Source organism: Lineus longissimus, chromosome 7 (assembly GCF_910592395.1).
Source record: "Lineus longissimus chromosome 7, tnLinLong1.2, whole genome shotgun sequence".
Taxonomy (NCBI): Eukaryota; Metazoa; Nemertea; class Pilidiophora; order Heteronemertea; family Lineidae; genus Lineus; species Lineus longissimus.
The window spans coordinates 2,283,486-2,297,294 of NC_088314.1; the positions used below are offsets into that span (position 1 = coordinate 2,283,486).

The 13,809-nt window shown below is 41.0% G+C and overlaps 1 protein-coding gene across 3 annotated transcripts; it reads right to left on the reverse strand.

Annotated features, from left to right (window-relative positions):
• Positions 1 to 237: 237 nt before the first annotated feature.
• LOC135491300 (suppressor of tumorigenicity 7 protein homolog) lies at positions 238 to 13,756 on the reverse strand. 3 transcript variants are annotated; one of them, XM_064777072.1, is made up of 15 exons: positions 13,606 to 13,756; positions 8,809 to 8,891; positions 8,245 to 8,407; positions 7,842 to 8,012; positions 7,475 to 7,553; positions 6,621 to 6,675; positions 6,342 to 6,441; positions 6,026 to 6,123; positions 5,302 to 5,416; positions 5,075 to 5,147; positions 4,732 to 4,834; positions 4,476 to 4,626; positions 4,111 to 4,203; positions 3,297 to 3,436; positions 238 to 2,413 (listed from the first exon to the last, which is right to left on the reverse strand). In XM_064777072.1, the coding sequence occupies exons 1-15, from the start codon at positions 13,754 to 13,756 to the stop codon at positions 2,318 to 2,320; spliced, it is 1,671 nt and encodes a 556-aa protein (XP_064633142.1). In that variant the 3' UTR covers positions 238 to 2,317. The 3 variants fall into 3 exon arrangements, with proteins under 3 accessions (XP_064633142.1, XP_064633143.1, XP_064633144.1); XM_064777073.1 differs by having other exon boundaries at positions 6,333 to 6,441; positions 13,606 to 13,749; XM_064777074.1 differs by lacking the exon at positions 13,606 to 13,756 and adding an exon at positions 11,052 to 11,740 and having other exon boundaries at positions 6,333 to 6,441.
• Between the last annotated feature and the right edge of the window lie 53 nt (positions 13,757 to 13,809).

A 13,809-nucleotide genomic window follows, 5' to 3' on the forward strand; every position in this document is an offset into this window, starting at 1 on the left:
TTATGATGTTTGTGGAATAAGTCTACAGTGTTTTTTAATTCAAATGTTAACTCTATGCGAACCCAGTGCAGGATATATGGTCAAAGTCTTGGCAGAGCTAAGGAAGGTTCTGTAAAGTGTCATCTTACGATTTTGAGACACAAAGTGCAAGGACAAGGGATTTACGCAACCCCATGAAGAATCACTACTCCATGACTTGTGAAATGACAAGGACAAAGACGGGTTGTATTTCTTGAATAAAGTTCAAACTTTATTTCCACCTCCGAGAACCAGTTTTAACATATAAACATGGTTTTGAACAACTCAGACCAGGTTCATAACCTGAACATGCTCATACAAGTGGGTGGTGAAGGAGAAGATCTTTTTGAATACAACTGGCGGTCACTAAGGACCATGTGTTTTACAGCTTTCATACTCAGACACCTTAGCCATCCCTGCACCATCAGTTATGGCGAAAAATCATTTATACAATTATATAGTTATCACATTTTGCACTACTCTATGACAAATCTGAAGCGGTTCTATGACATGGATAGGCTGGCTACATGATACCAAAAAGGTGCTACCAGACAGTCATTACAGAGAGAATGCAGTAATATAAAGGGCACTGTCCATCCCAGGACAGTCACAAGTTTGGGTCTGACCAGAGGATTACAAAGATCATTGTCAACAAAGTCACTTGATATTTGCAAACTTGCCAGACTCAACAAGGTTAGGCATGACACTCGAGTGTCAATGTGATGCTTCCAATGAGTCACTCTTTGGAACTATGACCAGCCGAGAAGTGAGATGACAACAAAAGGGAAACAGTCTTGATTATGACAATCTTTAGCACATAGATGGTTTACAACAACAATAAAAAGAATTGAACAGTGGAAATCATCTCAGCTAGGATGTGGACTTCTTGTATGAATTTCACAAAATCAATTGATTGGAGGCCTATCTTCTGATTATTAGAGAGGGGTTAAATACAGAATTGAGAAATAACATCTTCAAGTTTGAAGTGAGTAGTGTCTATCAGAGGCTCCACAGAAAAGCTTAGTCTTACCTCTACTCTGACTAACTCAATATGAGCTATGCTTTTTGAGCATTTTTGGTCACATTGAAAAAAAAATGTTAACAGACCAAAAAAGGCAGAGAATATTACTTACACATGATGGTGAATAAGTTAAAAATATCTGCGTCGGAGAGAGAGTTGTTGATCAAATCCCCAAAATGGATGGGAAAAGTTATGAATCTTTAAAAAGTGTGATGTAATCCCAGTAAAGTGCATACAACATTATGATGCTGCTTACCTGTTTGTAAGACTAGAGTTGATGTCATACCATCCTTGCATGAAACACCTGTACAATTGTGTACATAACTCTACAGCGGTTTAACCCAGGTAACATGACGTAACTTCAGTTCTGTTTTTTTGCTGCTGGACAATAGAATTGTGGGCAGCAGACCGATGCTACGTTTTTTTCGCCATCATCCTCATATGGGATTCTTATCACGATAGTGATTTTCCCATTTCTAGGGATTAATTTCTCAAGCCAAATTGAAGTATCCGAAATGACTAATGGCAAACGTAAGATTATCGGAACATCGTGATGATAAGGCAGTGGAAGAGACTTCTCGATATCAGCAAATCTATAAGAAAATATACTTCTAGGTATGCTTTGTGGTCATTTTCATAACATATTTTCAGCCTGATCACCACATGTACATTTCATCTGCATTTTTCTATTACCTTAGTCTGAAAAATGTTGGTCTCAAGAAAAACAGTTCTGGCCGAGTCATGATCATATTGTCAATTACCAAGTCACCACAAGCACCCCTAGGCAGTGACAATTTGAAGATCAGGTTTGATTCAATTGCTGGACTGATCATAAGAAATGAAGCCTACTATGATTCTACATATTACATTAACGACCAGGGTTGGTCACTTTGATATTGATGGGCATCAGGCATGGCCCAGGATCAAAATATTTGCAACACTGGCAGACAGAAATAAGGGTGTTTACAGTACATCAGTATTCACTGCAAGGCCGGACTGTTTTGAATTAGCAAGTTAAAGTCAAAAAATGACTAAAATACGCTTTGTTGATTTAGCATTACAAAAACAAATTCAAGAAAATAACAACAAAAGACTAGTGAGTGGAGCACACAGTTTTAAAAGTGCACAGTATACTAGCCATGGCATCAAATTCATCAATTCAGTTGGATATTGAAGTCCTCCTGTTAGTTTATCATCGCAAAAAACTGAAAATTAAGCAACAAATAATGTCAAATTGAGCTCATACGAAGCAATTCGTGATGATTTATGGGCGTGGCATTAGATTCGTGACAGCTGATGGATGAGGTTGGAAGGCAAGATGGCCTCAAGCTTCTCGATGATGTAACTTAGCGGCATGTACATCCAACTCAGTACCTGAAATAACAAAGAGGCAGAAAGTCAATGAAGACTTCTTGACGTAACTTTAAAAAGAGATGTAACTCACCAGATCCCGTTCAGAGCCTTACTTTTAAAACATCAGTTTCTTTAAAAGTTTCTTTGAAATCGTGAACCTATATCATGACAGCTGGCATATTTTACAAATTTTATCAACCCAAGTGAAAATGTCTACACGGGCAATTCGCTTGCAGACACCCCCAACAAATGGCAATATTCTTGTTCAAGAATGGCCCGAGGTGTCCAGTTAACCAGATGAAACCTCAACAATTGAACGCTAATCATTCGAGTAATGGTACACAACACTCTTCTGCTTAAGCGAGCTTAGTGGCGACCATCTTGAAACTCGGATGTGTCCATCATACCATATCGGGGTCTAATTGCCCTCCCATTTGAGTCGCTTCGAATCTAAATAGCCACCCTGCCTGTCGCGATGAATGACGTAGTAACGTTTAGTTTGTAAATAGTGCAAGTGGCCTGAGGTGACGAGATATGGGCCTTTTGGTTATAATTTGTAGCATTCTTGACTAGTTGTTCCTGTGTTTTCAAACTGCGGCTGTCGTCTGCCTCAGGCCATCATTGACTGAAAGTGTCTAGTGACACTGAAGTGGGTCATGAGAAACAAATGGAGGAGATGCGGTGAGGACAACCCAACAACAGTTTTTCCCATCATTCAAGTTCATTTTCTGTTCATCATAACTCTTCAGGTAACATCACAAGTCCTATTATCGTCCTTCTGGCAGACGTCATATCCCATAAATGCCAGATTTTGACTGAAAACAACATTTTATGACAAAACCAACAAAATTTTCTTAAGTTCTGAAGCTTTCAGCAATAAGTAGTAAATATGTTTTCAACTTACCGTTTTGGCGATGACACCCATTGGCTCCGGGTATTGATGAGTAAGAAGGGCCAAGAGGGCAGTGAAGGAGCAAAGACCAGCAGTAAAGAGGATGAAAAATGGAAGTTCCTTCTTGGGGTAGACAGACACTTCGTGAAACGCTGAAAAAAAGGATATCATAGGAGTATAGTTAAAATGAATCCAAATCTGAACTGGAAGGGACCGTGCCCCTTGGGTCAGTGGTCCAAGGACAGGTCCAGCCGAGTGGAGAATGCCTAACAATTCACCCCAGGCAACCTGCAAGTGGCCGACTCTCATAACACCTATCATATCATTGCACCACAACTATCTGAAAGACCAAACAGTGCCACAATATCAAACTCCTGGGGCTACACAATAATGTAGAGATTACCCTAAAGATGTTTGAAAGACCACAGCCCCAGGCATGCCAATTCAGAGCATTGATACATCACGCCTGAGGGAACAACAGGCATTAGATCTAAAGAGATGACCTTAGGAATCTGACCAATGAGAGGTTCCCTAAGGCAAAATCTAGCAAGAAGGCAACCAAATTCAGCCATCCAAGTGGTTCCTCAGCAGGACCACTGTGTCCACCTATGGATACCCAATGGCACTAATCAGACAAATTTCTTAGCGGATTACATGTGATAGCACCGTGTCGCCATCTATGGACACCCAATGGCACTAACCAGACAAATTTCCAAGCGGACAACATGTGATAGCACAGTGTCGCCATCTATCTGACTATGGCAGACTTTGAGCCAAACACAAGCCACTTCTCCCCAACTCAAAAGAGTGATAAAGTTATACTAACTTGGGAGTAGTTCTCTATCAGCACTCTCGGTACATGTTGGATACGGATAGAAGAGATGACCCTTCTCCAGTGGATAGGGAATCATACGGAATGCTGAAAAAATATCAATTAACCAGTGTCAGTGATGATGGCTTCAACATCTGAAGAACCACCACTGTTTAACGTCTGTCTTTGAGCAAGACACTTAGCCCTGCACTGAGGTGTTTTCAGTTGGCTTCAGGTACCCTCCAAGTTTCATGTGTACTGGTGCAGAAGCCAAGGTTAGTCCAGTGCCAATATGCTTCTGATTATGATCAACATAAAAGAAATCTCCCTTTCCATAAGACACACAACAAGCCCCTAAATGAACAAGAAAATGAACTTACTGCCTTCCCATGTACAGTGTAATAGATTAAGAGCTCCGTCAACCTTCTTCCAGTGTTGTAGATGAAAGAAACTGTACGCAAGTGCTTCACTGTCCCCACGCTTGAGGATGTGTTCTGGGGGCAGGATGAGACACTTCATTTCTAACAGATACTGAAATAAAAACGAGTCGATCAGAAAAGGCAGATAGCTAGGGATAGGGAGGCAACCTTGTCAGACATCACCGGAAAACTCGACTTCTTATGTGATAAAGCTCACCTTGGGAACATGTGGATTGAATTCGACCGCCCTGTGGATGGCTTCCACAGCATTCATCTCTGCCGTGCTCAACCCTCGTTTAGAGGCAATGTCGGGTGAGAATCTGAAAGACACACACAATCAATTAAAAACAGAAAGAGGATGTAGATTTCAGAATATTCTTGCATAGAAGGGCATTTGAGGATGAGACAAAGAGCCATGTTAGAGTATGACATAGGGAGACCAATCATTGCCTAACTACTACTCAACTGATGATATGTTCAAAGTTTGTGTCTTTTTTAATCTAAATTTTGGATCCAAGAGGATTTCACATTTCAGTTTTAACAAGGAAAGATGGACTTACTTATCAGCTACAGCTCTGGCTTTGAGTAAGGCAGCAGTATAGCATATAGTAGCCGACTTGGGAAGGGTGATGTCTGAAAGAAACAGCGTCATGTCAATAAGGCAGCAGCATATCACAAGATCGTCAAGATATTGAGAAACAAAACAAAACAAACTCTGCGTGGTTCTAATTTATTTCGTAATCACATTTTTGTGTTGCAGAAGTTGCTAACTCTTGGCTCAACTTACCATCATACTTGGATAGCACGGCTTGGACATCAGCATAGGCCTGCAGCTCTAGGAGGCAGTCAATAAGATTCTCATGGATGTTAAACAAATTGAGCATTGGGAACTCCTTCATCAGCTGAAATGGGGGTGATTTTATAGTTAAATATGAGCATAGCTTGGACATCATCCAAATTTTCCCACTAGTTTTCAGAAGCATACAAACTAACTGCACTGAATGATGATGCTTCTTGATATTTTGGTTCTGAAGTACTACATGAGGTGGCATCACAGTTCATGCCTCAAAATACAGCCTTCAAGTGCAGACAGTTCAATGGCTGTATTGGGAATAGCTGCAGACTGTCTGCAGTTTTGTTTACCTCATAGAATATGACATTAGAATTTCTATCATGTAACTTTATCTTATTCCATTAGTGTTAATATTACATTAGCCTGACCCATTTTGGTCTTTGCTTTCAACATGTCCAATCTGTAACTATCTGGGTGTACTGTTTATGCTTTCGTTTCTTCTACCTTAGGCACTCGTATCACTGTAATTTCTAGCAGGTTGCCAAGGCTAAGAGATTTCAGGCCTAATGATTCCATCAGTCTCAATACACAAAGGGGTCACACTAGGCACAAGCCCATAGTACTACACCATTAAAAGGTTTAGACAGAGAGTAATTGGCCTAGATACTAAATGAAAAGACAACGGTTTTCTTATAGGATTCAAGTTTGAACAACTGACCTCCCTCATCATTTTGACAGCTTCTCTTGTCTTGCCTAACTTCTTTGCACACATCGCTAGACGTCGCTTTATATAGACTATCACATTGGTGTCTCTTCCTGAAAGAGAAACGTTAATACAAACATGATTAAAACACCAGCGCCAGACATATGCTGAACATTATCATAATTATCATTAAGAGGTGATCGGCTGGAAAGAGGCAAAGTGGCGCCAAATTTATAGTAGTAGCTGGCAACAAAACCACGATAAGAGCTTGGGAAGAAGAAACTTTGGGTGAACATTTTTTTTGTTTTGACTTGAGACTTACTGTACTTACTGTGAGTAGATTCATGTTGTGTACTGTGATGTTGAGTCAGTTGGGATTTCTTATACAAAACTTCAGCTGCTTTGAAAGCCTGTTTCAACATCTTCTCAGCCTGGAGATGAATAGAAGAGAGCACTGTGAAGAGCAGGAAGGGTGTTATTGCCGATATGATCATCAAAGGAGGCTGTGCAGAGCCCCTGAATCAGGCATCAGGTTTTGTCTTTCACCAGGCTCAGAAAAAAATTGTTGAAAAGAGTCGAAGTTGGATGAACTATCGACTTGTTCACTTACGTCTAATATTGACGTGCACTCCTCCTCAGCAAGTAGGATCATGGCTGGTGCACAGCTGAAACCAAAGAACAAACAACGTCTAAAATCGAGGTCATATTTTAGGACACTGTCATTTCTGGCATTTGAAGTCAGTGCTACTCACGGTGGACTTCCAAATAGGAGATAAGCCATTAGTGTTTAATAGCCACAAACAAAGACAGATTCTAAAGGTGATGCCAAAGCAAACACTTGCCACGGAACCATTTACATGAACTACAAGTTGTTGTTCTACTCCTCGACTACCAGAAGTGACCACTCGGATTGCTTTGTACAATTGTAAGGGCTATTCCCATCAGAAAGCCGAAGCAATAACTTGTGTTACCCCTAGCCGCGCAGATCTGGTAGATTAATCCGTGTAAAGAGATCGTTTCCATGGGGATGGAAGCAGACGATCTAGAATTTCGCCCAACGTCATTGAAAGCAGGGGGTCCATTTCTAATGACGATAATTGAGCCTTAGATATGCCAGACATCAAAGTGACGATTAAATAATGGATTGACGCCAGGACACATAGGACCCTCAGTATTGCACGTAAGATACTTAATATTTATGAAGTGTGAGTATAGATATACAAACAGATGTGTTATGATATATGTGTGTCCAAGTGTTTGTGTATGAGACAGACTATATTGAGCTTGTTGACCATAGGGGTGTCCCCAGTTTGTGATGTTCAAACTGACTACAGTGGTAACATGTGAGTTTTGCACAAAAGATCATAGCACATTGCAAAACATAACACAAAGTAGAACATAGATATGTATCAAAGGGATTTCGTCAAATTCGAAGAGGAAAAGGTTTATCTATTAGACACTTACTCAGGATTCTTCTCTAAAGCCTCATGCGCTGCCTTAACTCTCGCCTGGGGATTTCGTTCCCGCCAAGCCGTCTGCATGACTGAAATAAACAAGAGAGAGCTGAGAAAGAACGCTTCAAAGATTATTTTACACTTCTATGAATTTTGACATCTGTGGATGAAATTTAAAGGGAACATAAATTTGATTAAGTGTCCTGTTTTGCCTTGTTACTGATATCAACTCATTGCTCAGTGACGTATGTCCTTGCAGTTTGGTAGCCAAGTTCTATAAGGATATATTTTGGCTACGGTCCTGATTCGTAAGCTCAGATTATAATTGAATTACCATCACAGAACACAGAAGAGAGTATTACCATGTTTGTACTCACTTTCATACTCCGGTTTGCCGGCGTCTGTATCGCAGGTAAAAAACGTTTGATGGTCCTGCGCGGAGAGATTCATGTCATAGTATGTCAACGGCTCCTTCCCCGTAGCCCAAGTAAAGCGCTGATATTCCGCACCTCGAAATAAATTCAGTGGGTTCCGCCATACTTTACACTCTGTTTGGAGGAAGGAAGGGAAATTGAGCAAATAAGTTTTTTGGGATGTAAAGATGTTCTTCAATCTTACTCGCCTGTGTTGCGGGGTGCGATATCGGCTACATGTAGCTCGAATGCCTGTGTTGTCTTAGCCTAGCCAAATGAACTGGACCTATCTGGACACTCACAACCCAACTCAACTGTGACAACTGACGAATGACGGACAAAACGTATAACGTCAAATGTTTCCTACCTGGCACTGTTTGCTGCTGTTGACTAGGTGTACTACTACTGTTATTGGTCGTCGTATTTTCAGGCGGTGCGTCACCCCCACCTAACAACGGCGATATATGATTCAGCGAGACCTGTTCAATGAAGGACGTGCCATACTTTTTGAAATACCACCATTCAAAGATCTGAAAGAATAAATCAAATTTGAAATTGTTACAAATCTGTGATTGTTCTTTTTAAGTTGAGCAAATGTGGTTTAATTCTATTTAGGTAATTGAAGGTAATTTTTCTTGGGTGGTGAAAATATAAAAGCAGGCTAACACTGATTGTGCAAAATTCACTTCAATCAGGAAATATCTGTGTCACTGTCTCCAATGTGGGAAGCACTGTAGCAAAGAAAGCAATCAATTATGATAAGTAATTTCACTTCTACTTGATGGTGCAAATATATCTCGGGAGTCAGACAAACAGGGTGTGGTACCCTCTTGGTTTATTAAAGTGAAAAATACTTCTGTTCAGCGGCAATGAAATGGCCATCACTATCGATGAATTGGGCACTGACTGTTAAAAATCCACAGAGACTTACCAATATTAATCCTGATATAAGAGATGACGTCCCGGTCAATGCGACATAAAATTTTGGGGTGAGTGTGTTCAGAAACATGGTTGCTGCAAAGAGAAGAAAGACATGAGGAGATTAAGTCACATTGCCATTTTGTCCCTGGTCAACATAGGCAAAGGGAGTTCTTAGGGGTCAATCAGAAACACAGACCGGACCTTTCGGAATCAGGTTTTGAAGCATAATTGGCTGACCTCCTTGTCTGAAATATGGACACAATGATAAAAATTGGTTGATGATATATTGACCGGTGCTTGCAGCAGTAGCATAATGCGAGTTTCACACGCAGCCAGAGAAAAAAACCTCTGGTAAATACCGCAAGTTGCAATAACAAACCATGTTGCCCAAACTTATCATGCATCAGTTGGTGTGACTGGAAGGTGTCTAATAGGAACCCACTGGGTAAAGGAGTCGATTTTGATCAGGAAAACGCCCAACATAAATCGAGACGAAAGGCGCTTCAAACTTTCTCACGTATGGGACCATGCTTTATTGACGGCTTCACCTAGCTTTCAATAGGAATATATCAACTCTTCCTCCTGATGAAAATGACCTGTATCGGCCTGAAACCTCAGGATAAAGTATGTTGTTTCAATGCTAAACATATTCCAAAGGAGACTACATGTTTACCAACATTGATCAAAATCAAAATAAGGTAATTACAAACCATCATAGTCATAAAGCCACATCAAAATTGAGAAAAACATCTTGCTAACTCAGTCGGTCAAAATAAGAATGACTGTGGCTAAAAACTCACACCGACTTCATGGTGCTAGACAGGTTACATGACAATGATGAGTATCATGTTTGAGCTCTGTGTGACACTTGACAGCTCTCATAACATTTTAACATGAGTGTCATTGCCACCTCCCAGGTGGGAAAAAGGATGGAACGTGTAAGGTTCCACCGATATTTGCCACAGTTACAAGTAGCTATTGTACATGTATCTAGGTAAGTTTGGTATTAAACAGGTAGTAAAATGGTGTTAAAGTTTTTTTCAGAAATTCAGCAGATATACTGTGAGACACATCATTGGGCCGGTTAGCCAAGGAGATGATAGCCAAGGAGATGATAGCAATGTTCATGGATGTCGCTATCAAAGTCTTTCCACACCCATCAATGAATGATGTCACTGTCAGTCTTACCACAACCCAAATGTTTTCAACTTTTGACACACACTACCCACTACCAATACCAATCTCATCTTCCCCAGCAGCCAATACTCGTAGGAGTATGAAGCATGATACTGTCATGTCTATTGTGACAATCCAAAGATAGCCGGGAGGTTAGCTGGCTGCCTGGCAACCTTTAATCTGTGCATATTGACATATCCGCTCATCCTAATCCTTTCTCATTTCAATTATTTCCCATTATCTTTATCTTCCATTAGACTATGTGTTTAGATTCCCAATCATAATGCATTTTTCATGACCGAAGATGATTCTTGGCTGGCAATTTTATAGTGGAGAGCCAAACGTTAAGCTACATCACTAAAAGTTTAAGTTATCATGCAGGAAGTTGGTTGATCATGTTATGGTTTATGGGGTTGTTATCTTGTCTGGCCATATGATACTTTCACATGTTTGCATTAGACAAAGATTTTTAGAGAAAGTTCTAACGATATTTAAAGGTTGGAAGGGCCGGTCAAAGAGATTGAGAGAGCAACAATTGTCACACTAATTGTTACTGTTTTAGCCACAAGATAACAGCTTCTACAAAGTTCACAAAGAACAATATTTGAACTCTACATGTACAAAATGGTGTAGTTGAGACACTGGACATTAAAGAGAAACAATAAGATCTGGAGGGCATTTTTGTGAATACAAATTCATGTCTAGTCTAACCAATACAAATCAAATCCACATCTAAATGTTCATTCATGAGTATTGTGCGGGAAAAACAAATCGATCCAATGTGTCTATAGAATGAACGACCAGGACCCATCTGCTGACGCCTGGATCAAACAAGACGTGCCAGAAATGGCTGAGAAAATGAACTAACACGGTGTGAACCAACATTCAAAAATCTATACCCTAAAGCAGACATGTATGCTTTGTCTGCAGTCTGAAGCATAACATATGGTACCTGTACATCACAGTGACACCACAGCGACACCATGACATACTGGTAAGAAACCAACATCACCAACGGACATTTTTTAACAACGACATGGAAGGGATTCTAATGGTGTGAGTGATTGTTGTACTTACTGAAGATCAAATTCAACATATCGACGCTTCGAGTTCAGACACGTTTCTCCACGAGGTTATCTCAGAATCAATATCAACAATCATGAACCGCACGCCACGTTGGTGAATTATGCAATGATAGCGGTTTCTCCGCAAATTATCGCTTAACAACCGGAGGTTAAAATAAGAAGACAATAAAACTGGGTTTCGCCTCAGAGCAAATGTTGCGAAATGACATATGTTTGAGCGTTCATAAATTGACAATCCGTTTGGAAATTTCTTGTAGTTTTTTCCGTTGAATCATGAAATGCACATGTCCAGTCCACGGTATTATGATGATACGGTTCGCAGACGTTCGAGATGCATGCGTCTGCTGCGCCACATGCAGAATCCCAGCACTAGCTGCTCATCTCACCAGCTACAGAGACACGACAGACTACACCACAGCATCCAATACATGATTCAGAAGCCTCTACACACACTGACAATCAGTCTGTGGGAAAGAAGCGTCAATATCCGCAGATGATGAATGCTCGTTCCATCGTATACTAGCACTGCTTCCACTGTTACATTAATTATGTACAGTCCTGACAAACTGGTCTGTATTGATCGAGAGCCTGGAGAAAGAGGAAAGTGTTCCTAAGACAGTACGAGTGGCACGGATTGCAGCCAAGGGCTGGGTTTCATCCTCAGTGTTTCCTAGATTGTCATTCTCTTCTGCTGACAGCCAGGTGAATAATTGGTCCAATTATGGAACTATACATAGCCATTTTTTCCCATTTGGCTTTAGTGCTTGTTATGTAAGGCGAAGCAAATGTATACTTTGATTTATTTCCTGGATACCTTGCTTGACTAAATTGGCTGAAAAGTCCAAGTAGAGCCTATTGACATCATTGAGAGGAGACTTGAAGTGTTTTTTTATTTGGATTACAGTTACATGTACATCCCTAGATTACAATATGAATTTGAAAGACGTTTTGTGCGTCCAAGTCACAACCAAGTCACAGCCAGACCAAGTCACAACCTGGCACGTCACTTGCAACCGTTGGACACAATATCCCGCAGCATCCCGCATACTCAACATAAACCACAATTAATCAAATGTGCGGCAAATTCGCACATCACACACAGAGAGTGTTGAAAAAAAATCATACAAGATAAAGCAGGAAATAGTGTGTTTCCATGGAAACCAAGACATTCAGATTTAATGCAATTTTGCTTTCTGTGCTAAAACAATGATTTTTGTTGTACAAAAGGTTCGTGATCTCGGCGGTTCAATTTATTTTAAACATGGACTCAAGATTCTGAGAGATGAGCAGGGGACAAAGGACAAACCTCAATCTTACAGCTGATGAGCAAAGCAACTGCAGAATGTAGGTTATTTGGGGAGATGTCAAATCTTTTTTTTATGATATGGCAGTTGGGGAACTAGGCAACTTTTGTGACAATTTTCATCCAATCATTACCAATACCACTGTATTGGCTTTAGCTTCCAAATGCATTACAAAAAAGTAAAATGTATATACACGTATCTGGCTATCGATACCGGTAATTTATCTGTCTGACAAGTTCTAAAACACAATCACCATGAGGCAATGGCTTCTTTGAAAATGTAGACCAAACATGCCATGTACTAATGATGCATGGGTTTGGATATTTTGTGCTGAGTTCATCATATTGATCATTGTAATAAATTACTGGGAAAAGGTTTCTTATCAACTGTTAGTGTTATTGACGTAGACTCCTACTCACCCAGAGACATCTACACTCACCCCAAAGAACTAAAATCTAAACCTTTCATCATCGGACATATGTTGGCCAGGGTCATTCATGTACCTGTTGTTACGACTCAATGCACCTAAGAATGTGACATGGGTTCGCGAAACCACACTGTGGGGTAAGGGCACCCTCTCTTCATGTAGTAGGACACCTCTCTATTGAGGACGGTGACCTTAGGTCAGTCCCAAAGGTTTCCTCAAGAGAGAGGTTGCACCGAAGTTTAAAATTATAGGGACGTAGCTAGCCTACACAGCAAGCTTTTTAGATTATCACATCAGGCATGCATAGCAGGGCCAAAAGGGTCTATGAGGGGGGGGGGGGAGTGTAGGACGGGTTCCCCAACCTTACAATTTCAGTATACACTATCACCACCAACAACAGTCAACAGGCAAGATAACTATGAATTATAATGGCAGCCATCAGGCAGGTTCCATGTGTAATCGAGCGCAAAGTAGCATCTCATGTCATTGACCCATGATCCGACGCCAGGTGCTAGGTGGCAGGGCAGGGCACTGGGCATGCAGCCCGGGGTAGGGGACCCAACCATCGAACCAACCGGCAGGCCCTGGACAGTACAATGAGTAAGCTTTTAGATCAGGCAAGTGTAGCAGGGGGCCTCGGGGGGGGGGGGGGGGGCTAGGGTCGACCCCCAAAACCTCACTTGACCACCTCCACCACAGTATACATAACCGGTACATGTAACACATGATGTACACTACTGTGCATTTTTGGCTGACAGATTGCTGCCGGCTCAAAACATACGCTGCAATCAGTCTCCCTGAGCAAAAACGCTTACCGTAAGTAATGTTTTCCCCGAGCTTTAGTGGTCCTCTTAACATGTAAACGACAAAAGACACCAGAAGGAACCAAACTACCCACAAATACGTCCAAGACCAAGCGATCCAAGACTTGATTTTATCAAATCCTCTACTCAAATAACCTGCCATGTTGGATTGTTGTGGTTGTCGTGAAACGTCGTCAAATCATTTCTGTCGTTGCC